This window comes from Hemiscyllium ocellatum, chromosome 42 (assembly GCF_020745735.1).
Source record: "Hemiscyllium ocellatum isolate sHemOce1 chromosome 42, sHemOce1.pat.X.cur, whole genome shotgun sequence".
NCBI classification, from domain to species: Eukaryota; Metazoa; Chordata; class Chondrichthyes; order Orectolobiformes; family Hemiscylliidae; genus Hemiscyllium; species Hemiscyllium ocellatum.
Window position 1 is genome coordinate 32,388,499 of NC_083442.1, and position 27,104 is coordinate 32,415,602.

At 42.1% G+C, this 27,104-nt stretch overlaps 1 protein-coding gene across 2 annotated transcripts in view; it reads left to right on the top strand.

Annotated features, from left to right (window-relative positions):
• tubgcp4 (tubulin gamma complex component 4) overlaps window positions 1–26,616 on the top strand; it is a 48,874-nt gene extending 22,258 nt beyond the window's left edge. For both annotated transcript variants that reach the window (XM_060853532.1, XM_060853533.1), the window contains 9 exons: window positions 584–634; window positions 3,503–3,608; window positions 5,868–5,975; window positions 6,334–6,472; window positions 8,707–8,884; window positions 19,254–19,388; window positions 20,854–20,970; window positions 21,852–21,991; window positions 25,226–26,616. In XM_060853532.1, coding sequence (XP_060709515.1) covers window positions 584–634; window positions 3,503–3,608; window positions 5,868–5,975; window positions 6,334–6,472; window positions 8,707–8,884; window positions 19,254–19,388; window positions 20,854–20,970; window positions 21,852–21,991; window positions 25,226–25,238 — 987 coding nt within the window. In that variant the 3' untranslated portion in view covers window positions 25,239–26,616. The remainder of the gene's footprint in view (window positions 1–583; window positions 635–3,502; window positions 3,609–5,867; window positions 5,976–6,333; window positions 6,473–8,706; window positions 8,885–19,253; window positions 19,389–20,853; window positions 20,971–21,851; window positions 21,992–25,225) is intronic.
• Window positions 26,617–27,104: the final 488 nt, after the last annotated feature.

Here is a 27,104-nt window from a genome sequence, read left to right on the forward strand (position 1 = left end):
TATATGCGATGCTAAACTCTACAGCCAGGATGGTCTCATATCTTCTCAGTCTGTGCTGCATTAGCTGTTCGCTGTGCTAACCACATTAATAGTGGGAAGAGAGAGTTTTAAATTCCATAAACTAAATAAAAGTCAAATGTGCTTACAACTATTGATCAACATAGCCCTGGGTCAATACAGGGTAAAATTAGTCACAGTTAATGTTTTTCTTTTTAATGGAGAGATCCATGTGAGAAATAGACAATATTTTTGTGAATCTTTGATGGGGACAGAATTAGGCTTAGCGTTAGTGCTGCCACAGTCACTATTTAATGGTCCTGGTTACTTGGTGTATTGGAGGGCTGCCTGTCAATGCAATGCCTACAAGATCATTCCTCAGAAGGAAGTTGATGCCTTCAGGAAAATTGAGTGGGGTGGGGAGAAAAGAGACTTAGGCCTGGAGTTGGACTGAGGTGAGTTTTTTTCGGATAGCTGTCGGACTGTGTCCCTGTGTTAGGTGTTAGTACACTCCTATGTTTATCTCCATTTGGATGGTTACTTCATAGCATCAAATAACCCTGTGTTTCTCTTTTTGTGTAACAAGCATTTATGGAAGTTGATGGTGGAAGAGGCAGGGTTGTTGGGACAACTTAAGGTAAGGTTGACCAGTAGTCGACATTCACTTTTTCTGTGGTTCTTAATTATATTGCTTTTAACATATCCCAAAACTTACTGGCATATCTATCAGATCCTTTTTGTTTAGATCCATTCTTGTGTCTGCAGAAAGTAAGAGTATTGCTCATTATCAGTTAATGTGATTTATTGCAAAACAAAAACTTTTTAAAATTCCTTTCAAGACCTCAGGACATGTCAAAGCTGTCCATAGCCAATGAAGTGGTTTTGAAACATGACCACTGTTATTACATAGAAAATGCAGCAGCCAATATGCACAAAGCAGTTGATTTTGACCAGGTAATCTGTTTGAGTGATATTGATTGAGGCCTGTTTATTGGTCCAGGACACTGGACGGAACTCCCCTGCTTCCATTTGAAGCAGTGCCATGGGATCTCTTACCTCCGTCTTGAACCGGGGTATAGCTTCGGTTTATCATCCCATCCGAAATGTGGCATATTTGACTATTTCATCAGTATTTCATCAGTACTACTCCAATAGTGCCGTTTTATACAATATATTTAGAAATCCTGATATAATAAGTGCAGGATTGCACTGTTTACATATTACTTAGCAGGTCTGACAGCATCTGTGGAGAGAAAGCAGGGTTAACATTTCGAAACGAGTGAGCCTTCTTCAGAACTGGGCCACTGGACTCTGAATGTTAACTCTGTTTCTCTCTCTCCAGCAATTTCTGTTTTTGTTTTAGATCTTCAGCATTTGCGGTTCTTTGTTTGACTTTAAAGTTTGGCCCGTTTGAGATAATGAATTTCCATTTCTCCACGTAGCTGTTAATAGCTGGAGAGTGGGAGATATCTGAGCATGTGACACACTTGGAGTTGATGCATGTTGTTGGGACTGGCTTTGCTCTGCATTTAATTCACGCTGTAGTTTGTCTAAGAGTGTTTGATACTGACACCTGATGTCAGGAATTGGAAGTACTGAAATTGTATTGAGTTTCCCAGTACAAAGATCGCTTTTATATATGGCAAATTCACAAAAGTTTATTAGCTTTTTTGAAAAGAGAAACACAGATGCTTCTGGTGGAAATGTGGCGCTACAGATGAGATGTGATTATTGCCCGCAGTAGTGTCCAGTGTTTATTAACATTTGAAGTGAATAAAAAGCTTCCACTATATTTACATCATGCAATAGAATCATAGAATTGCCACAGTGTGGAAGCAAGCCATTAGCCTTATCAAGTCCACAGTAGCCCTCTGAAAAGCATCCCACCCAGACATGCCCCCTATCCTATCCTTTCCACCCTGCATTTCCCACGGCTAATCCACCTAACCTGCATATCTTTGGACTGTGGGAGGAAACCAGAGCACCCAAAGGAAACGCACGCAGACACAGGGAGAATGTGCAAACTCCACACAGACAGCCTGACGATGGAATCGGACCTGGGTCCCTGGTGCTATGAGGTAGCACTGCTAACCAGTAAACCACGGTGACACCCTGGTGTTTATTTCAAGATTATCTTTGGAGCTGTCATGATGGTGAACCTTTAGGATTATATAAATGTGACGTACTGTTGACTAGTTTTTCTCCTACATAAGCTGCAAACAAGTATTTGCATACTTTGTCCTCAATAGAAACCTTTATTTTTCAGTGAAGAAGTATTGAATAAGACGGTACATTGCCTTCTGCCCAACCTCAACTCAAAAGCTACTGAAACCCTCATTTATGTCTTGATCAGATACAGACTTGATATTCCTTGTTACATTCTCCTTCATACTTGTTCCATCCCCTCATCCAGGGATCCGCTGTCCATATTTCAGTAACAGATAAGTCCTACTGACTGCTTTACCATACTCCCTTTTCTGGAAGAGGAGAGATTTTCATTTACAGAGCTCATTTCATAATCTAATGACATCCTAAAATGTCTAAAAGAGCCTTGCCTGTTACCTATTCTGATGCCCACTGCAAATAAACAGTTGACTGTATGCACATACTCAGGTCAATCTCTCAGATACAAGACAAAATAATTCCCATATTTATTTGTGCGCTTCTATATAAGAATTTTTAACTGAAATTTAACGTACGGATGAGGATTTGGGCTCAGGATAGGACTTACTGTTTATTTTGATGTACTGGAATAGTTTCTAATGTACTTTAACTATGATAGTGTACTTTAAGTATGATAGGGTGGTTTTCCTTATGTTATTACTCATTTGTGTGTAATTTTCTTAATGAATGAGCAATGTTCTCCAAAATGAATAATGCTTATGGATAAATACATTGAAATTGAATTAATTAATGTACAGTAATATTGGTCAGGAGATAAACGTTGACCAGAACAGCAGAGAGTCACCAGTCTCCTGAACACTCCAGTTGGCTATTTAATATCTACCTAAGAGCAAATGGAGCTTTGATTTACCATTCCACCTGAAAGACAGCTCCTCTTCCAGTGCAGCGTTCCCTGGGTATCGCAGGGTGAATGTTGGCCAAGACCTATGCTCAAGTCTCTGGAGCGAGACTTAAACTCAGATGTGGTAGCGTTATCTCTGAGCCAAGGCTAATGTTTGAATGATTCTTTCCAATGATCTCAGGGCTATGGCACAAGCCTTGTCTTCCAGTAACTTTAAACCCTCAAGCTCTTAATACTCTTCTTCACTGTTAACCAGTAGCTACAGCCTGATGTGCTATAACTTCTGTTCTCAACATTGTAGGATTGCTCAAAACAAAGTTTACAACTGTCATTATAGAGAACACTGCAGATCAATACTAAACTATTTCCTTTACTTTCCTTGCATTTCTTCAATTGTATTGGTAAATACAATTTAGATACTGTTGACTGGCAGATGTGGACTTCACTAAATATTCAGTTCTGTCATGGGCTGTTTTACAGATAATCAAAGATTTCTATCTGCTGGGTCGAGGGGAACTCTTTCAGGCTTTCATCGACAGTGCCCAGCATTTACTGAAGACCCCACCAACTGCTGTCACTGAACATGGTAACATGAGATTATTAATGGAAAGGAGGGAGGAGGGGTGGGAAAGCCGGTGTGTTGGGATCAGAATGCTGGTGTTTATCAGTATGTTTGCTAGTACTCATTTGGCAATATATATAATAACTGTGAAAGCACAATTTCACCAGAGGTTTGAAGAAGGGGAAATCCTCCTGCATTTGTTTGGGATGGCATTGCGCTTTAGAAATTAATCCCTGCAGGTACTTTGTTATAATAATATAATTCACCTGTTAGCACTCCAGATATAACACACTGCAGATTCCCTCTCCTCATTTTGCTCTTTTAAGTCTCAGATCAGTAGTTTTCTGCCAGTTACAGATATTAAGAGATTAGATTAGATTACTTAGTGTGGAAACAGGCCCTTCGACCCGCCGAAGCGCTACCCACCCATTCCCCTACATTTACGGGCAATTTAGCATGGCCAATTCACCTGACCTGCCTATCTTTGGAGCACCTGGAGGAAACCCACGCAGACACGGGGAGAATGTGCAAACTCCACACAGTCCAGTCGCCTGAGTCAGGAATTGAACCCGAGTCTCTGGCGCCGTGAGGCAGCAGCGCTAACCACTGTGCCACAGTGCCGACCACTAAGATGAAGAGGTTGGAAATAGGAGCAAATCAGCATGAATGGGGGAAGGGACATGTGGGCGCAAGGGGGAGAGGGGCATGAATTTGAGACCTCTTAGACTTCCTTTTTCTGACACATTCTCCCCCAAGATATCGAAGCTGTGGAATCTGAGTTGGCCCTACCTCATTATCACTTCCTGTTGGTCTCTTTCAAGATCATTGGGCTTCAAACTGTTGAAGTGCCACTCCTGAACCATCTTTGTTTTTCTGCCTCATTCCATATTTTCAGAAGCCTACTTCTGTGACCAGTCATTTCACTACTTCTTCTGCCACTAGTCTGTGAGATGTTGTGCAGTATTTTCTAAAGAACCTTACAACCGAATGTTGTTATTCACTCCTGCCCTGGGACTTTCACGGAAAAACTCTCAATCTAAAAACACTCTTGTCCATTAAGTGTCTTTCTATTCTTTGGTGACTGACTCCAGGAGGATGGTCTTCCAAAGCTGGTGACCATAGCTAGACTGACCAGGTTTCTCTGGGACTGAACTGTACTGCTGCAGCTTCTATGACATCATGTATCTCCTAAACATACCGAACTGAGGTTCAACCGCAGACTGAGTAGTCTATGTGATTCAATCGCACAGCCTTCACAGCTGGGTTCTGGCTCTAATTAACACATGAGGCATTACTTTATTTATTACTTGGTTAGCCAAAAATGTAAGTGAGCTTAATTACATAGTAAATTAATAGACTCTTGCCTATTAGATCTGTTCAGATATGGGCTGTGAATAAGCTGTTGACTGCATGCTCACAATTGGGACGCGCTTTCCCTGTTTTTCCAATGTGACACATTCCATGAGATTTTTCCTTTTCTTTATATGCCCATTTCACTGCCCTTCTATGGTCGTGCTTCTGATGTCTATATTCTATCAGGTCAGCATGAGTTTCAGTTTGTGAACCCTGTGGCCACGAAGTTGAACTTAAGCGCTTAGATGAGCAAACATTGAACCCGAAATGACTGGAACGGTTATGGCTCATCAGTACCATTTCTCCATCACCCAGGAAAGCCACTTCGTGTTAGCATTTGGATGTTTCTATTCTGAACCACCGAGTTTGTTTTTCTCATAGGTTTGCAATACAGAAAGGCAAGGAGTAATTCAACAGATAAGGTTACAAGATAGTTATAGTGTGTGTAGAGATGGTGTTTCCACTTACAGGGTGACCAAAATTAGGGGCCATGAGTATCAGAGAATCATTAATAAAGCCCAATGGGGGAAATTCAGGAAAAAAAGGTTTCTTTATCCAGAGAATGATGAGAAGCTGGAGTTTGTTTCCACGGGGAGTAGTTGAGGCAAATAACATGGACCCATTTGAGAAGAAGCTAGGAAAACACATAAGGAAGAAAGTTCTCAAAAAATATGTTGATTGTGTACATGAAGAGCAAAAGGACGAGGCCCATATGGAACATAACAACACAATGATTCTAATGGGTGGGGTTCTAGCAGTTCTGCCTTGGTTTCAATTTTGGAAAAAGTAGAAAAGCAAGCTTTATAATATCTCAGACTCCAATATTCATTATTAAACTCTAATCTCTCTCATTTTGGAGATGAGCGCAAATAGGATTATTGAATTTCTCATGAATTGTTTCTCCCCTTTGCCTCTATCACTGCATTTCAGATGTCAATGTAGCGTTCCAGAAATCAGCACACAAAGTGTTATTGGATGACGACAACCTACTCCCACTCCTGCACCTCACTGTCGAGTACCACGGCAAAGACCCAAAAGGTAGGTCAGGGCATGTGCCTCTCTCAATCATTCTGCACAAATGCCAGGTCTAGGTATACATGTATAGGACCTGTTTCAGATGGAAGTACGCTGGTAAAATGTATATTCTGTAAAGTTCATCTTCTGTTTGTCATCCTTAAATTAGGAAATCAACTCTCCACAGTATTTGAGCTAAAGTCTCACCAATGCTTTGTAGAACTGAAGCATGACGTCCTTACCTTTATGCTCAGTTCCTCTCATAATAAACGATAGCATTTTATTTGTGTTGACCATGGAATTAATTTTGTGCTCAGTTATAATTTTCCTGTCAGTTTAATGAATTGTTTCGCCTTCCACCCAACCTGCCAACTCATCACAGATACTGCACAAAGCCGTGATAACTCCCTGCGTGAATCCTCCCCTCGTGAAGCCCCTGCTTCTGGCTGGTCTGCTCTGGGACTCTCGTACAAAGTGCAGTGGCCTTTGCATATCCTGTTTACACCAGCTGTACTAGAAAAGTAAGTTTACTTGATGTATTTTGTTGTTTTTATTTTTGCTGTCAGTTTGAGGAGCGCTTCAGTTAACATTGCTGTTTCTGCCCTGCCGGCCACTGAACAGCGCAGGTTGTATTTGTTGCTACTGGCACCTTTTCACCACATCATTTGAAGTGTGCTATGCTTCATACCTGCTATCCTAGGCAAGGTGTTCAATGATAGTGGAGGAGTGGAGTCTGTTCCTGTCCTAACCCATTGTTCATCCATGTGCTTTGACTGACTTGCTTTCCCCTTCCTAACCAGATGGCTCACTGTGGGACTGATCTGGAAATCAATAGACAATAGACAATAGTTGCAGGAGTAGGCCATTCTGCCCTTCGAGCCTGCACTGCCATTCAATATAACCATGGCTGATCATTCTTAATCAGTATCCGCTCCCTGCCTTATCTCCATAACCCTTGATTCCACTATCTTTGAGAGCTCTATCCAACTCTTTCTTAAATGAATCCAGAGACTGGGCCTCCACTGTCCTCTGGGGCAGAGCATTCCACACAGCATTCAACCCCAATGCCTTGTCCAAGGAGTCATCACAAATGTGAAAAGATTTTAAATTTCTCTATTTTTCTGACTAATGAACTCCAGCAAAAAGAAAACACTCAACAGATTTCTGTATTTAACAAGTAATTAACTGGTCATTACAGACAAATTGACTTGAACCAAAGGAGTTAGAAAATGTGAATTGCAGCCATACAACTTTATAGCTTAGCTCCATACTGTCTCTCCCCCCACTGAGGCAGAGAGAGATTTTTCAGTGTTTTCTGTTTGTAGCCTCAGTTGCACTGCCTTGGTCAGGAGTTAATCAGAAAGCTGTTGTCAAGACATTTTCATATAATTTAGACACAATTGGCTCTGTATCTTGTCTACATCTTCTCTTTCTGTCTGAGGAAGGTGGGACATTGTGTACAGCTCACAGTGTTTTCTGGTAAATGCGAGACTGACTTTTTTGAGGAATAGCAAACTCTCACAGATTGCCACTCCACCCTTTTCTTAATAAAAGAAGTGAGCTCTGCATTTCTGATAGGAAATTCCAATCGGAGTTCCTTCAGAAGTAAGTGGAGCCATTTTCCATTCTGACAATTCTTTCACAGTGCAAACCCATTAGGGAAAACAAAGCACACCCCCTTTTTCATAGCAGTCAGAGTTAAAGGTCCTGAATCACTGGCAGACACTTTGAACGCAACTGTCAAACAGTAAATACATAATGTAAGTGTGAGGTTAAGGTGATGGCAGTGTAGATTGCCAGATTGATGAGTGCTGCAGGATGTCATTGACGCACAAGGATGTGGAGGCCAAGTCACTGAGTGTGTTTAGGTATATAGGATAGAGGTTCTTGATTAGTAAGGAGATCAAGCATTATGGGGAGAAGGCAGGAGAATAGGATTGAGAAATTTATCAGGCATGCTTGCATTGCAGAACAGATTTGTTGGCTGAATGGCCTAATCCATTTCCTATATCTTTTGGTCTTTGGGTAGATCATGGATACAGAGCAGGGAATGGGCGTTGTTGGGTCCAGAGTGAGAGATGGATACTGTCAATGCCAGAGTGGGTGCAGGGTGTTGGGAGGGTGCAGGGGGAGTGTCAGGTCAGGGTCTCGGAGGGTGTAAGCAGTCTGCGGGAGGTGTAGCTGAAATCAAACTCAGATCGGATGGGTTCTCCCATTCAGTTCGACAGATGAGAGTTCAGCGAGGAGACCCGTTGTTCAATATAGAGTTTTCTGTGGTTTTGTGTGTAGCTGAGCCATGTTTGATTTCCAGATATGATTGCAAATATTACATATGAAGTTGCTGTTGGCGGGGTGGTCGAAGGCACAGGCTTTGTTCAATATTTGCTTGTTCTGTAGGAACCTGACTGTTCTCCTGAAATGTTGAAATTGCTTCAAGACAGATATGTCTCTATTTGCACCTGCCCAGGGTTGTTCTGTTTATCTACATCGCGTGATTCAATCTACAGGCTCCGAGATTGGCTTTCAGAAAGTCCTAAGTTTAGGACATGTGCAACAGTATTGTGAGAACTTTTACGTTGATGAAAAAAAAGGGCTTTGATTTAATGTCTTGCCTGAACAAAGACACCTCCTTCAGCATTTCCTCAGTACTGCGCTGTGAGTGTGGTCTGATTACCTGCCACAGAATGGAAACAAAATCTCTCGAGTGCTGGGCTCCGTCCGCGTTTCTCACTCTGCCTCTCATTCTGTCTCTAAGGTACAACATTGTCTTCAAGTACCTGCTGAGTGTGAGGCGAGTTCAGGCAGAGCTGCAGCATTGCTGGGCTGTGCAGATGCAACGGAAACACCTCAGTTCAAACAAGTCGGACGCCACCAAATGGAGACTGAGGAACCACATGGCTTTCCTTGTGGATAACCTGCAGTATTACCTCCAGGTAACAGAATAAATGGTCACCTTCAGGGAAATATAATACAGGGTTACAACATAACCAAGGCTTGTATTCCTTGGGATATATAAAGGTAAGGAGCAATTTACTATAACTTTTAGGATTATGACTAAGGTAGATTGAGAGAAACCTTTTCCATCTGGTCAGGGAGAAAGTGAGGGCTGCAGATGCTGGGAGATCAGAGTCGAAGAGTGTGTTGCTGGAAAAGCGCAAGCGGTCAGGCAGCATCCAAGGAGCTGGAGAATCAGCGATTTAGGCATACGTCCTTCATCAGGAATCATCAGCCCTTCCTGATGAAGGGCTTATGCCCGAAATGTCAATTCTCCTGCTCCTCAGACGCTGCCTGACCGCCTGCGCTTTTCCAGCACCACACTTTTCGCCATCTGATCAGGGAGTCAGGGACAAGGTAATCTTAAAATCAGAGAGAAGTCGAGAGAAACACTATAGATGTGTGGGAACATCCTCCCACAAACAGAAGGAGCTGCCAGCTCAAGAAATAAGTTTTAAAATTCAAATTGATGTACATTTTCTAGCCATGCTTTATTAAGGGACGTGGAGCTAGCATGATCTCACTGAGTGATGGAGTGGGTTCGAGTGGCTTCTCATGTCCCTATGATATATACATTCCCTTGCACCATGTGGAGAATATTTTGTATCATTCCATGAATTATTACTTGTACAGGCTTCGTTTTAATTCTATTTTCACTGATTTGCAGCAAAGGAATTGTAGGTCCCACTGTGGCCTCTAATACCATTCACTTGAATGCAAAGAAAGGGAAAGGTGTGTTACAGGGAGCAACTTGGTGTTACAGTGAAATTCAGGTCATCCGGCATCTCGAGCTAAAATGCTTAACGACCACTTCTCTGAGGCCCTCCCCACTGAAAAAAACATGGTGCCTGTGATTGATGGATGTGGGTTCACAGAGGCATTTTCTAACCTGTTGCAAAATATGTTCTTTCTTGTGAACCTGATGCACAACTCACCTGCATTCATGCAAGCCTTATAAACTGCAAAAACAGTGTTTACACATTACAGGCAGTGCTTATTACAACAGTAAAGATTCTTCTAGCAAAAGATCGAGGAGGTGAATCCAGTCTGTTTTCCACAGGAATTTATTCACAATACCCTGTACAACATAAGTGCAGGCTATTTTTCCCTTCCAGACACCAGCACCTCCTAGGTGGACACTGGTACATATGTAATGAACCTGTTTGGACACATTATGACATACTTCATACCTTTTGCTTTAGAGATAGGGAGACTGCTACTACCCAGCAAGATCCCAGATATTTTTAAATTAATCTGTTTAGAGATATTTTGTCACGTGATCCCAGATTTTTATTGAATTCAGATCTCACTAGGTCTGGTAGGATTTAACTCATGTACTGGTACGTAGGATTGATAGTCCAGTGACATTACCACGACACCATTGCCTGCCCATCCAAAAGATCACGAGCTGTATTCTCCAATCTGGATAAACTGCTGTCAATCCCAATTAGAGCATGCGCACATACACATTCCATCGACACAGCATTTGCAGCCTTGGTGTTGCAACATCAGGCTGAAGCCCTTAGAAAGGCCTTAACTCAGATTGAATCAAAACAAAACTAGGTTCTGATGGGAATGCTTCATTATCACTACGATAGCCTGATGGTGTCAAGTGTTTGTCTCGGATATTCGTAATATTGGAATCACAATTGTGTTTTGAGCATAAGGCAACTTTTAATCAAATGTTATTGGCGTCAAAATTATCATGTGAAAGACCAATGTTGACACTCTGAGGAGTCTGTAAAGGAACTGGCTGCAATCAGTCTCCCAAATACCTAAATTATTTACTGACATTTTTGATTTACTGGAACCACTCCATCCCGATGTGTGTCCCTTTTTTTTATAGAATTACTGAAAGCTCTCCTTTGATTCGCACTGGATAGATCAACTAACCGTTTGTTTATTTGGTCAATTTTATAACGGAACAGAAGACACATGTTGCCAGGTACCCCTTTCTGGCAAGCAGCCCTGTGCTTTCACTGGGAATTATCTTGGCCAGCTCCATTAATGGCCCAGGAAGTCATACTGAAGGAGCATGCACTGTTGCCAGCTCCATCTTTTAGGTGAGATATCAAATCGAGGGCCCTCTCTGTCATCAATATGCTCATCCCATGAATTAATGTTTAAAAAGCTAGGATTTATAGGTAGGAAGCAGAATGAAGTGTTGTCTTGCTGGTTTGTTTTTTTTCAATGAGGCTAATTGTCTATAACAAGTGTCTAGTTCCCCCAAATCGGCTGTCCACGATTGACATTTTAACATCAAATCAGGCCAGTTTGTTATATTTTTGGTGTGGAAATCTCTTCAGTGCTGGACCCAGGCTCCCCAAATTCATTTCATGCACAACCCTCACAGCAGGCAGATCTTCATCCAGTAACTTGCTTTAGAGTTTAGATGTTTGTTGAAGGAATAGTGTCAACATTCAAATAATTAGTATAGTCATTCTGCTTATACTAGATCCAAAGCTGTCGAAGTGGGGCTTGGGCAGAAAACAGGTTCATAAATCCACCTTTCTACAATTGTCACTTTGTTTCCCCTCCTCTTAGCTCTCATGGAGCAGGTTATTAACTGGAAGTCAGGTGAACGGGCAATTTTATTTTCAAACATTATTTGTGCAAATGCATATCACAAAAGCGAACAGTCATTTCCTCTTGCTACTCTGCCAGTACTGAGCTTGTTGGTTATTGGAGTCCATAGTTGTAAATCTGGTTGCTGTTACCTGGTCCTTTTATGCATCACTGTGGATCAACTTCACTTGACCAATGTTGCCCCTGGATTAGACACAACAAAATTTGACCTAGCTTCCAGCTCCTTTGGGAAAGAGTTAATCTCTGTTGTAAAACTTCTCACTTTTTGAAGAGCTTGCCAATACTCAATCTCTTCACTTGGGGAAAAACATGTGGGCGGTTGCCAATACAGCAACAGCTAGAGCTAAAGTAACCAGTTTTCCTAACTTAAGCATAGAACAAGAATTCAATTAAAAGTCACAAATATCAATCTAAATTTAGAAACCTAATCCTCCTCCCACAACCCCAGAATATGTGCAAGAGGTGGGGAAAATGAATATTCCACAATTGCTGCTAGACATGCTGAATTTTTCCAGCAATTTCTGGTTTGGTTTCTGATTTCCAGCATCTGCAGTTCTTTGATTTACAAAAAAAAGTTTATTCTGCATCAATCAAATAAGATACTGAGCTGAAGAGTGGACAGCTTTTTTTCTGATCTTTTCCTTGAGGGATTGGGGCATATCAGAGAATGATGATGGTCACTGATGTACCTGAAATACTGACTCAAGACAACATAGAATTTGCTCAGTTGCTTTACAGAGTTTTGTTTGTCTCAGGTTTCCACCACCCGAAATGTTATCATCACGAGAGACAAGGAGAGCAGACACAAGACTTTAGGGAGTGTGTGACTCTGTGTTTTGAATAAAGGAAAGTGTGGGATACTGTGGAATCTGCTTGATCTGCCTGAGAGCACGGATGGGAGCATAGTGATCTTCCTCCAGCAGTGAATGGACATGACTGAGACAGTCGTGGATGAATGCTGAAGGAGGAGGCCTCCAATGGGTTGGGTGGTCATCTAATTCTAAGCTCCCAAAAGGTCCTACCTTCTATAACAAATGTAGGGGTAGCTGCTTGGTGGACAGAACTGGATAAAAAAAGACATGTTGTGGAACGTCCTCATTTTGCACTCATCAGGGCAGACACAAGAATGCAAAATTTCAAAAGAGCAGTCATTAATACTGCATGAGAAAAGGCAGCTGATTGGACAAGTCATTGCCATGAAGATTGCACAAGTTTTTTGACCCCCAGTCTTTTGTTTAATTTACAAAGAAAGGATGCCTGAACATATTCCCTAATCCCTTATCCCTTAATTTAAATATGTGCAGCTTCCAGCAAGCATAATGAACCACAATGCAAACTCAACTGATGATCTTAAATCGGTTGTAAGTATAATTCTTAACATACTCTGCGTTGCCCAGCAACTATTGTCCAATTGCAAAATCAGTTTTAACATTAGAATATAAGAGTGCTTTAGTTTTCTTATATAACGGCAACTTTATCTGTGGCCCCTGAGTTCCATATGTACTGATTTTATTACACTTATTTCCGCACCTATTCAGGGCATGCAGCGCTCCTCATTGTGCTACAGCACGCCAAGTAGCTCTTCCCCGCAGGTAGCAACGGCACGAGCTGCAGAGCGGTGTGGACGGAGTCAGTGCTTCCCACAGGCAAGTCGTTGCCGCAGTGGCTACGCTGGGAAGGGTCAGGCAACTCAGAGACCTGGACTTGCAACCTCAGAGGTGTAAAATAGACATGTTGCATAATAAGGATTAGTTAAGAAAAAAGTACTTTGATCCATTGCGAGCAAATGTCGCCAATTCAGTTGTTGGAACCTGATGTGTATGGGCGGGAGTGGGGTGGTTGGGCAGGGTTAGTTTGTCTGGTGTCATGCTTTTGTAATGTTCCTTGAATACACTGTTTTATTTCATGGGAAAACAACAACTGATGCTCCACCAGCAGGAACTGGCAGGTAGCCATCCCTGTACTTAGCATGACTTGTTTAATTCTCATCCCCTATGATTATCCCTTCATGTCCTGTAATATTATAGAATATTTTTCAGTTGGAGCCTGTCACTCCCTCGCTGGTGGTGTCACTTAATTTATACTCTTGGGTCGATACAGTCACCCAGTCATGCTTTTCCCCACTTGCAATATTCCTATTCTGACAATCACACCAATGTTTGGGTGGTTGTTACATTCCAAAGGCCCACACAAGATGGATTAAATTCTCTGCAACTACTTGTTTTGAACTCCCTATTAACTAAGTAAAACATTTCCCCTTCGCACTATGTAGGCACAAATGCTTTTTTGCAGTTTGACCATTCCACTTCTTAGGTTCCAGCCCGTACTGGAAAAAAGTCCTGTCTCTCTCCCAAGTTTTGGTCACTGCATTTCAAATTCTTTTTAGGAATGCAGAACAACCTTGTTAAAATAAAGAAAGAGATGCATCCAGGGCATGGTATGCCAAGTTCTGACCTGTGTTTAGAGATTCTAACTTGGGTGGTCAAACAGAATCTGAGAGATATAGATTTTCTTAGTGCAGAGAGTTTATTGATGATACCAGTCCATCAGTTCTGTCCCAGCCCCAACTGTTTCCCCACATGCTACATCAATAGTTGATGTGGGATGTGATAGTGACCTTCAATTTTATTTTATTTTAAACAGATGTCATATCAATAACAGATCTTGCCAGCAGGTTTAGTGCAACTCGTGGTCCCTTCCTCCAGCATCCTTTAGTAGGATTTCTAACTTGAGAAGATGAATGGGAAAATTGTCAGTCATAAAGCTACAATTATCTGTTTTTCACTTAAGTGCCTATTCCCAGATGCTATTAACCCTTCTTTAATATTTTAATTAGAGAAGCATCATTAGAAGATTGCAATAATGTCCAGATTATACAAACTGTAAATTCACTTACTTACCACAAACAATGACCTCATAGTATTCCATTATCCAGTTCTATTTGAGTCATTACATATGCAACCTGTCCAACAGTAACATTTCACTCGATGCAACAGTTGTGCTAATAAGTGGTTTACCCCAGTTATTTTACGTATAATTACAACTCTTTAGTGAATTTAGTTTATGGTCAGCCCCAAAGTTAATGCAGGTAGAATTCTCAAATTTCTTAACCCTTCTTTAGTCGTGATTGTTCAAAGAATCTGAGTAACATTTTAACCAATTCACTCTGCAAACTTAGTGTGTACATCCACTATTCAACTGAGCACAGTTGAATGAATGTGTGACTAAAAGATTCATTATTGGACTGAAGCTTCTTGTAACCAGTACAGTTTCTTCTGCCTGAACAGTCCCTTCTTCATCTTCTGAATCTTTTGAACCTTTGTGTAATGTATCATTTCAAAAACGTGTTATTCTATTTCCAACAACTCATTGCATAATGATATTTAAAGTTTAAAGTTGCATTTTAAAACTAGTTGACCATTCCCCAGGCATTCCTGGAGTTCATTCTGATGTTATAGTTTCCACAATTTGTTTTGTCTATCTAGTCACTGTAAGTGTCTCTAACCTCACTCCTTCTGGGTACAATTCTTCTTGCACATTCATTCATGCATTCCACAACCAGATGGTCCTGAAAGGTTGTTAACATTGAATTTGCCATTTGTTTTACTACTGAATGTGCCTTTTGAGCCCTGAAGGCTGATGGGACTGAATGTTTTCCCAGGAATTCTTGTTTGGGTTTCTAACATCTGTTCCAAAAGTGTCTTTCTTTTTGAAAATTTAACTCCAGTTAATACGAGGTGTTGAAGCACAACTCAGTACAGTCTAATCATTTAAATGGAAGTGCTGAGTTAGGACTCTTCTAATAGAATGTTTTCAATTTTGTTTAAAATCTGTTAAACGCCATGATACATTCTATAGAATCAACGTCCAGCTTACTAAATTTATCAGAGTCAGACCATACCTTGATTGCATTAAGTAGGTCATATTTCTTATAAACTTAGCTATTCATTTTATTAGATTTGAAAACTTTCCAATTGTTGAGCAACACGCTCTGCAAATATTTTACACCATATCCTACTTCAAATAGGAAGTGACAGAGCCTTGTTTTTTCTCTTAGTAAAGACATAACTTGTGTTCCCATATCCATGTCATTTTCCAATGATCATTACATTCAGCTTCACCAAATGTTGGTGAGAAACTGTACCCCAATACATTACAATGGGTTTCAGTCATTCGTCCCCTAAGTAACTCCAACTAAGTCTTGAATTAGAATGTGAATGAAGGAGGTATGGTTAGTAAGTTTGCAGATGGCACCAAAATTGGCGATGTAGTGGACACTGAAGAAGGCTAACTCAGAGTACAACAGAACCTTGATCAGATAGGCCAATGGGCTGAGGAGTGACAGATGGCATTTAATTTAGATAAATGTGAGGTGCTGCGTTTTGGAAAAGCAAATTAGGACAGGACTTATATACTTAATGGTGAGCTCCTGGAGTCACAGGTAGATGGGTTAGTGAAGATATGGTATGCTTGCCTTTATTGGTCAGTGCATTGAGTATAGGAGTTGGGGGTTCATATTGCGGCTGTACAGGATCCTGGTTAGGCCACTATTGGAATACTGCGTGCAACTCTGGTCTCTCTGTTACAGGAAGGATGCTGTAAAACTTGAAAGGCTTCAGAACGGATTTACAAGGATGTTGCCAGGGTTCGGGGGTTTGAGTTATGGGGAGATTTTCCCTGGAGCTTATAGAGGTTTATCAAATCACGAGGGGCATGAATCAGGTAAATTGTGACAGTCTTTTCCCTGGGATGGGGGGAGTCCAAAACTAGAGGGCATAGGTTGAAGGTGAGAGGGGAAAGATGACCTAAGGGGCAACTTTTTCACATAGAGGGGATACGTGTATGGAGTGAGCTGCCAGAGGAAGTGGTAGAGGCTGGTACATATACAGCATTTAAAAGGCATCTGAATCGGTATATGAATAGGAAAGGTTTACAAGGGTATGGGCCAAATGCTGACAAATGGGATTGGATTCATTTAGAATCTCTGGTTGGGCGTGGATGTGTTGGACCAAAGGGTCTGTTTCCGTGCTGTATATCTCTATGACTCTAAGTCATGGTTTCTAATCTCCACCTTTGGAATGCGGCCCTCTCCTACCAAGCTGGCATTTTTAGTGCTCTGATGAAGAGTCATCTAGACTCGAAATGTTAGCTTGCTCTCTCCCCATGAATGCTGCCTGATCCGCTGTGATCTGCAGCTGTTTTTGTTGTTAGTTAAGATTCCAGCATCAGCAGTAACTTGCTCCTTCTCCTATAAATGCTGTTAGATTCCAATCAGTCTGGTTTACTGATTGTATCAGTATGAAAGCTCTCTTCCCCAATTCCAGATGTTCCCCCTTTATTTTTTTTTATTTTCTTTTTTTAAAACCCCCACACTACCGCCTAACTGCGGTAGTGCTTATTTTTCCCCAGCACCCATGGTGTGTGTGTGTGTGTAGGTGTTAGACACAGTGAAAGACACAAAGTGTACAAATCTTCATTCAATTTCCACCACCAGGAAAATAGGAACACACCCGAGTGGCCAGTGGCAAGCAGTGCCCTTCACATCAAAGGGCAATGCTGTGTGATCAAACAGTGAAGGGGAGGGCAGGGACTAAATCAAAATAGAGTTGGAGGGGGAAATGTTCCCCCTTTATAAACACAACCATCAATTAACTAATTAAACTACATTTTTTTAAAAATTACCTGTTTCCTTTTAACCTTAACTACTTGTATGTTAACAAACATGAAACACTCCGTTTACTGACCATTAATTTATCTCAATTTCAATATATTAATAGTTCATTGAAATTACATGGTTCCATTAGGAGTGTTTGTCAAATGATTATAAAGAGAGTCCCTGACTACCTGTTCACTTTCCTGTAGGTATTCAGGAGGGTGTATGATTATTTCCAATCGTGTATCACTTTATGTTGTGCTTTGTACAGAAATCAACAAATTACAATCTGACAATGTGTGAAAAAATAAACAAAATAAGAGTTAAAGAATCAGGTCTTTCTCTAACAGGAGAAGCCAGTGAGCTGCTAACTTAGCAGCACAATAGTAATTAGCCCCTAACTGACTGCAGGAATGCTTGTTTGGGCCACTAACCCACAGGGATGTAGTGGGCACAAAACATTAGTGACTATAAACATCATGACTGTGGGGAACCATGGGCAAATTGACAGCTAGTCAACTGTAAAATTGTTTCAAGCAGGGATTTAGCAAATCCAATCAATTATGGCAGCAAAATATGTCTTACAATTATTTAGACATCTCGAATTGTATTTGCATTGCATTGCAGACATGTCTGTATGTGCACAAACTGTTTATTTTCTGTCCTGAGTTTGAACAGCAAGAAATTGTATTGCTTCTTTAGAAATGTGTCACTCAATCTCTACTAATCGTTGCAGGGATGCTATGTGTAAAATGTAACACCTGGCACCAAATTATACACCACAAGCAGACCCCAGTCTTCTTCTTTTAACAGAGTTGGTTGACCTTATTTTAGCCAACTGTTGAAGGCTCTTCGATTTCCTCAGCTTCCCAATCTTTGAGGAAGCAAATAAGGATGCTGTGTTTGCCACTCCTGGAATGTGTGCATGTGTGTGTGTTATTATCTTAAGATTTATGTACAGTTCACTGTCAGGTAGCCTGTTGAAACGCTCCAATGGACTCATGTGATGAAACACCATCTCTTATTTCTTTATCACTCTCTCTTTCTTAATCCAAATCTTTTTTCTTTTTTTTAACGATTAATGGTTCTAATCATCCTTCCTCCTCTATCAGTTTCTGTCTTGATTGTTCAGTCCTCATTATTAAGGAGAGACACTGTAAACCCTGCTGTTTTAATTCTCCGATGGCCCATTGCCCTCACATACCAGATCACCTCTAAGCCAGTGAGTTGCAGCACAAAGGTGCTGAAGGTTGTAGGAGGAATTCAAACTAATGGAGCACTGTCTGTGAGATGCACTGAACCAGTACACTAACAGAAAAGTGAAGCTACAATCCTGAGCTATGCCTCAGCAATGACTGAGACACAGTTTAGAAATAGGAGGACTCCTGTTTGGGATAGAGACAAGAAGTTTTTTTTCTCTCTGAGAGTCGTAAGCCTATGCAATTTGTTTCTTTAGAGACAGGCCATGTGGCCCAACAATCCACACTGATTCTCTGAAGAACATCCCACCCAGACCCATCCCCCTACCCTTGTAACCTTGTATTTCCCCTGGCTATTGCACCTAATTTACATAGCTTTGGCCTGTGGGAGGTAATCCACGCAAACATGTAGAGAACATGCAAACTCCACACAGACCATCGCCCGAAGGTAGAATCAAACCTGGGTGCCTGGCTTTGTGAGGCAGCAGTGCTAACCATTGAGCCCCAGAAAGCATTGGAGGCTGTAACATAGAATATATCCAAGACTGAGTTAGCTGGACTTTGATTGATTGATGAGGGAGTAGGGGATTATTGAAGACCGACGAGGAAGCAGAGCTAATGCCACAGTCAGATCAAGCTCAAGGGACTGAATGGTCTACTTCTCCTCTTAGTTTCTATCTTGGTTATTAATATAATTTGTTTTGTATTTGTTTAAAATAGAACCTTGTAAACTATATCCATCAGTAGGGTTAAGAGTTTGCCCAGTGCAAATATTAGTCTGAGGCTGGTGTTCTTCAAAGCTCCCTTGGTATGCTATACTTTCAGACTTAGTTATACCACACTGCTAATTAGCAACTTGTAATATTGCAGGTAGATGTTCTCGAGTCCCAGTTTTCACAGCTCCTCCAGGAGATAAACTCTATCCGAGATTTCGAGAGCATTCGGTTGGCCCATGATCGCTTCTTGAGTAATCTGCTGGCTCAGTCATTCATCCTCCTTAAACCGGTGAGTACACTTTCCCTGAAAGCAAGGAACCTCGAGAAAACACAGGGTTAGGCCTCAACTGGAGTACTGTGTTAAATTCCAGACTGCTACACCTAAAAAAGATGTCAAGGCTTTAGAGAGGAAAGTTTTACTGGAATGCTACCAGTGGGGAAAGGCTTCAGTGACGAACATGATTGGAGAAGCTGGAGAAATTTAGATAAATGCTAAACCGTTTTGCTGGAGTGAATTTTTCAGTAGCCAGTGGACACAGACTTGGTACACGGTGTATCGATGATCAGCAAAGCTGAAATGAGGGGACAAACAGATGAATTTATCCAATGAATTGTGATACAGGGCTCTGGGGAAAGAGCTGTGCCACTTGAACAGCTGTCTCAAAAAATTAGTTCAGTTTCAATGGATCTATTACAATTCTAGAACGTGGAATTTTACTGTCTTATTCCTTCATGGGATGTAGGCTTCACTACAGTTGCCATTAAGAAGGTGGTTGTGAGCTGCCTTCTTGAACAACTGCAGTCCATGAGCTGCAGGTAACCCTACACTTCTGTTAGGGAAGGATTTTGACCCAGTGACACTGAAGGAAAGGTGATATATTTCCAAGTAAAAAATGAGGTCTGCAGATGCTGGAGATCACAGCTGCAAATGTGTTGCTGGTCAAAGCACAGCAGGCCAGGCAGCATCTCAGGAATAGAGAATTCGACGTTTCGAGCATAAGCCCTTCATCAGGATGGTGAGTGGCTTGGAGGGGAACTCACTGCTGGTAGTGTTGCCTTATATCTGCTGCCCTTGTCCTGCTAGATGGTAGTGGTATGGGTTTGGAACGTGTTGTCTAAGGACCTTTCATGAATTTCTGCAGGTGCATCTTGTAGATGGTACATATTGCTACTACTGAACATTAGTGTTGGAGAGAGTGGATATCTGTGTACATGATACCAATCAAGCAAGTTGCTTTGTCCTGAATGGTGTCAAGCTTCTTGAGTGTTGTTGGGGCTACACCCATCCAGGCAAGTGGGGAGTATTCCATCACACTCCTGACTTGAGCCTTATAAATGGTGAGCTTTAGAGTGGGAGGTAAGTTACTTGCTGCAAAATTCCCAGCTTCTGTCCTGCTGTTTGAGCCGGTGTTAATATGGCTAAATAACGACCTGGTATGTTGGAGATGCTTAGCAGGTCAGGGAGCATGTGTGAAGAGAGAAACAGAGTTCACCTTTCTGCTGATGACTTTAATTAGATCTGGGAGAAGCTAGAGTTTTCACAGTTTAATTACAGATTGGGAACCTAGAGAGAAAAAGAATGGGAGGAGAGAGCAGAAAAAAGTGTTCTATGATAGGATTGGTACAGGGTGAGGAGATGTCAGGAGCAAAGAAATGGCAATTTGACAGATTTTCAGAACTCCATCTCAGAGAACACTTTATTTCAATGAACAGAGAGCTTCTGACATTCACATTCTTACTCCCATTCTGTACAGGTGTTCCATTGTCTGAATGAGATTCTGGATTTATGCCATAACTTCTGTTCTCTGGTCAGTCAGAATCCAGGGCCGTTGGACGAACGTGGTAGCTCACAGTTGGAACTTCTTGTGACGGTAAGACCAGCTGTAAACTATTGTTCTTTATGTATGTGTCTAACTGCATCAGCTCCTTGTGTCTGAGCTAGATTCCTGATGGGTTTGAGCTGTGCTCTCGTGCCTCTGTGCATGCAAGTTCCATTCTTGAATGTTAAGGCAAAACCTCTTCATCCTGCTAAGGTGGTTGTCAAAGATCCTTTGGTTGTATTTGAAGATGAGCAGAAGGTTCGCTGACCAACATTTCCCTCGGAACCAGCCTGAAGAAGGACAAACTGACTAACTCTTTTATCATTTGCTGTTTTGGGGCACTTGCTGTGCAGAATTATCAACAGCTGTGGTCATCATAACAATAGTCATTTATTAGGAAGTCCCTGAGGATCTAAATAAAGATGATTATTCATTTTATCCTCTTACCCACTCTTCCTCTCTCTCTCTTTCTCTCACTCTAGTATTTATGTTTCTACTGGTGTCTTTTTCTCTAACTTTCTCCCTCTCCCTTTTTTCTTCTGTCTCTCTCTCTCTCTCTTTCTTGCTCTCTGTCTTTATGTCTCTGCTTGTGCCTCTCGCTCTCGCTCTCGCTCTCTCTCTCTCTCGCTTGCGCTCTCTCTCTCTCTCTCTCGCTTGCTCTCTCTCTCTCGCTCTCTCTCTCTCTCTCTCTCTCTCTGTCTTTCTCTGTCTCTCCCTCTCTCTCTTTTAGAGTCTGGTCAATAAACTCAAGGTTAGAGCCACAGGTTATATTAGCACCAGAAGTCTGAGATCTTTGCAAACACATGGGAATTTAGTGGGGGTTTAATCATTACTTCTGGTGCTGATGAGTCCAGGGTAATCGTTTAAAAGCACAGACTATCCTCCTTTTGGAATGCTGCTCATTTGTTTTCCTTTTTGTTGGTAAAACCTAGGGTTTTAGTCGTCAATCGTCCTTGCTTTTCAAGATCCTCTCCAGTGTTCGCAATCACCAGATTAACGCTGACCTGGCTCAGCTTCTGCTGCGACTTGATTACAACAAGTACTACACCCACGCTGGGGGCACACTGGGCAGGTAAGACAGAGCAGACACTATGGAGAGGGCAACTCCATCACCTACTGGTTAAATACATGGCTTTGTGCAGTGCAGTATGTCTGTCTAACATAATTCTGTATTTGGTGTAAATACAGATCTGGTGTACAGCTGTACAAGAGGATAAATACAGATCTGCTGTGGTGTTGGACGAGAAGATAATTACACATGTGATGCTGTACTAGAGGATAAATACAGGCTGTCTCACCTTACTGGAGTGCACTAGCAAAGAAGCCCCACTATTCCCGAGCTGTCACAGAAGTCAAACATTTTATTAAAGTACTCAAAGTGCCCAATTTCCTTGTGTTTTAGACTCAAGTTAACAGGAAGCATGAGCCAGGTTTCTGTACTTAACAGGAATTACTATTCATTCCAAATAGGTTCTAGCTACAGCTAAACAGCTATAAATTGTTGACACACGACCCTAAATCCCTCATTAAGTCTCCCTCTATATACATACAGACAACAAAACATTGGTGTTATGGGTGGTGGGGAAAACTAGGAAGGCCGTTCAATGATCCCTGCGTACAGAATTTCCAGAGGTGAGCCTTTTAGATCACCAGGACCCACTGCCCTTCAGTCTCTCTTCTCCAGCTACTTTCACTTGCTGAGTGGCGGGATAAAGTGATTGTTTCACAATTTATAAACTTCACAATTTATAAACTTATTGGTTAAAAGCAACACCTTTCAACTACTGGTAACGGAAAATAAAGGGCTTCCTTCCTTTCCAGAGGTCTGGAGGATTTTGGCCTTTCTTGTTCACACGCACAAGCTGGTCAACTATTTGGGAACCGATCACATTGTTGCGCAAGCAGAAAGCCTTTGTCACTGACAACTGGTCACCGTTAAACAGACCAATCAGCAACTTGTTGCTAGCTGAATCTTCCTTTATACACACCCCCAGCCCCAGTTCATCTGCAGTTAACACCATCCCTCTGCTCTTGGTTTTCACAACACTCCTTTTCCCGTTTCAGTCCACAATCAAAAATACATGAAAATAAAAGATACAGAGTCATAGAGCTGTACAGCACAGAAACAGACCCCTTGATCCAACTTGTCCATGCCAACCAGATATCTTACATTAATCTTAGTCCCATTTGCCAGCATTTGGCCCATATCCCTCAACCCTTCCCATTCATATACCCATCCAGATGCCATTTAAATATTGAAAGTGTACCAGCCTCCACACCTCTTCCAGCAGCTCATTCCATTCATGCATCACCCACTGTGTGAAAAGGTTGCCTCTTAGGTGCCTTTGAAATCTTTCCCCATTCACCTTAAGCCTATGTCCTCTAGTTTTGGACTCCCCGATACTGGGGAAAAGACCATGACTATTTACCCAACCGTGACTTTATAAATTTCAGTATAGGGTCACCCCTCAGCCTCTGACGCTCCAGGGAAAATAACCCCATCCTATTCAGCCTCTCCCTTTGGCTCAAACCTCCAACCTAGCAACATCCATGTGAATATTTTCTGAACCTTTTCAAGTTTCACAATGTCTTTCCTATAGCAGGGAGACAGAATTGAACACAGTATTCCAAACGTTGCCTCACCAATGTCCGGTACAGCTGCACATAACTTCCCAATTCCCATACTCAAGATATGGACCAATAAAGGCAAGCATGCCAAATATCATCATCGCAATCCTGTCGGTCTGTGTCTCTGTTTTCAAGGAATTACGAAACGCACTCCCAGGTCTCTTTGTTCAGCAACACTCCCCAGGACCTTACCATTAAGTGTATAAGACCTGCCCTGAATTGCCTTTGCAAAATGCAGCATTTCACATTTATCTAAATCCATCTGCCACTCCTCGGCCCATTGGGCCATTTGATCAAGATCCCGTTACACTCTGAGGTTACCTTCCTCACTATTTATTACACCTCCAATTTTGGTGTCATCTTCAAACTTACTAACCAGACCTCCTATATTGATGTGCAAATCATTTACATAAATGGTAAAAAGCAGTGGACCCAGCACCAATCCCCAGTAGTGCTGTACTAGGGATAAATACCCTTCAGGTGTGATGCTATACTGGGGATATATACCCATCTGGAATAGGGCTGTACAGGGGATAAATACCCATCTGGTGTAGGGCTGTACTGGGGATAAATACCCAACTGGAGTGTAGGGCTGTACTGGGGATAAATACCCATCTGGTGTAGGGCTGTACTGGGGATAAATACCCAACTGGAGTGTAGGGCTGTACTGGGGATAAATACCCAACTGGAGTGTAGGGCTGTACTGGGGATAAATACCCATCTGGTGTAGGGCTGTACTGGGGATAAATACCCAACTGGTGTAGGGCTGTACTGGGGATAAATACCCAACTGGTGTAAGGCTGTACTGGGGATAAATACCCAACTGGTGTAGGGCTGTACTGGGGATAAATACCCATCTGGTGTAGGGCTGTACTGGGGATAAATACCCAACTGGTGTAGGGCTGTACTGGGGATAAATACCCATCTGGTGTAGGGCTGTACTGGGGATAAATACCCATCTGGTGTAGGGCTGTACTGGGGATAAATACCCAACTGGTGTAGGGCTGTACTGGGGATACGTACACATCTGTCTACGCATGCTGGGTTCTGTGTGCACACACACATCATGTGCAAGCAGATACAATTTCTTGACTTGGCTGCCCCTGTTCCCAAACAAGCCCCTTCCTCCCTGGACATCTGGTGCCTGTAGAATCATGTCCCAGGATGTGTTATTTTTATATGTAGGTTTGAAACTGGGGGGGAGAATAGTTTTGAGTTTGGGAGATTTGAGCAAAAAACAAAGTAGTTTTGATTTGTCCAACTCTACAAAACATTTAGGGGAGCAATGGCCTTGTCGTATTATCACTGGACTGTTAATCCAGAGACCCAGGTAATGTTCTGGGGACCTGGGTTCGAATCATGCTGCATCAGATGGTGGAATTTGAATTCAATTTTTAAAAAATCTGAAATTAAGAGTCCAATGACGGCAATGAATCCGTTGTGAATTGTTGGAAAAACCCATCTGGTTCTCGAATGTTGTTCAGGGATGTAGGCAGCCATCTTTACCTGGTATGCCCTACAGACCCACAGCAATGTGGATGACTCTGAGCTGTCCTCTGAGCAATTAGGTTTGGGCAATAAATGCTGGTCTAGCCAGTGATACCCTCATCCTGTGAATGAAAGAAGGAAAAAAACCTTGTTTCTCTAACAAAGCATTTTATTTTATTTTATTTTTCAGTTTTGCCATTTGATGTCTGAGCAAGATGGACTCCTGACCCAGCCGGGTTCTGACCTTCACCAGCATCTGACCTTCCCTGTCTGTCTGCGGAGTGAGCTTGTGTCTGAACCTTCTAACTCAAAGACTGGCTGCAGCTCATTCCCTCACAGAAATCAACCAACTGCTCGAAACCTTCACGAATGGAGACTTTGTGGGCTTACACTTTAGACCTGTAGCCATTTTATACAAACTTGTTGGCCAGGGTTTGTGAGCTTTTCTCTTTACTGACATTTCGCCTCGTTTCTCTCAAATCTCTCTCTCTGTCTTTATCTTAGTCTTCCTTGAATGCTATCGCTATCTCTGTGTCTGTCTCTGACTCCCTTTATCTTTCTCTGACTCTCACGTTCTCTCTGTCTCTCTCTTTCCCGTCCGCTGATTGTCTCGCTTTCTCTGTCCCACTCTCTCTCTTCCTCTGACTTTCTAACTATCTCAGTTTATATGTGTATGTGTGTAGCTCGCTTAAGTTATTTCAACTTGCCATACCATTTTATCTGAAACTTTATAAAATCCTCATACATTCTGATTTTTTGTTCACATTATCCCCATTCTCCTCTCTCTGACAGTTTGTTTTAGGGAGAGTTGAGGTTGAGATGTGAATGTGTTACAAGACCTGATCTCAGATCCACTTTCCCTGGTACCATAGCTCATTTTAGAATTACTCATGACAAAATTCTCAGTAGTATGATGAGCCTTTCAAGATTTCTGGACAGTTATCATAAAACATTGATTGGACTGACCAAAAGCCATGAACAACTGAGAATCCCTGCACTGTTTGCCTGTTTCTGGGAGATATTGAGAATCCCTGCACTGTCTGCCTGTTTCTGGGAGCTATTGAGAATCCCTGTGCTGTCTGCCTGTTTCTGGGAGCTATTGAGAATCTCTGCGCTGTCTGCCTGTTTCTGGGAGATATTGAGAGTCCCTGCACTGTCTGCCTGTTTCTGGGAGATATTTGGAATGGTGCAGGTTACAGTTGCCTACAGGAGTGCAATATCAATGAAACATCAGTGTCCTCCTGCTTCAACTATTGATTCCAATCCTCTTCTGCCCCATGCTTCTCTGGTTTCCCACTGGGCAAAACACTGGAGTTTCTGCTTCGATCACTGGTTTGAAATCTGACCCACTATCCCCCGGATTGCGTTAGAATTCCCGTCGAATGACTGTCTTTAATTTGGGAGTTGCATGAACCGCTATGGTGAGGACATTTTACTGGGTCTGTGGTGTGTTTAATGAGGTAAAACCAAAGGAGCAGTTGTCATTGACCATGTTGTGAAGATGCTTGCTGCAAGAAACAACAGCAAGATCTGTTCCAGACGTGACCTGCTCCGACAAGAAAATAAAATAATAGAACCTTTCATTGCCTTCCAATGAAGTAGTGATTGCTACATTCTGTTTTCAGACCAGTGATTGAATGGTTGTTGCTAAACACAGTGTAATTTCATCAGCTGGTTTTTGATCATCAACATTACAGCTCCACAAGCCATTCTCACCCACTGCTGTCCCAGGAGTAACGTGAACTGGGCCCGTTTTGTACATAATACAAAACCGAGTCTGTGCACAGAAGTGTGTACCTGTGATAGGGCCCAGTCCTGTGGCATTGGTGTAAATAAAGCAGCAACCAGCACCCACTGTACAGAATCCCTACAGTGAGGGAGCAGGCCAGTCAGCCCATCAGGTCCACACTGACCCTCCAAAAAGCATCCATTCCCCCTACCTTTCCCATGGCTAATCCAACTAGCCTTACATGTTCCTGGACAATTCAGGATGGCCAGTCCACCTAACCTGCAGATCTTTGGACTGTGGGAGGAAACCCACACAGACATGGGGAGAATGTGCAAACTCC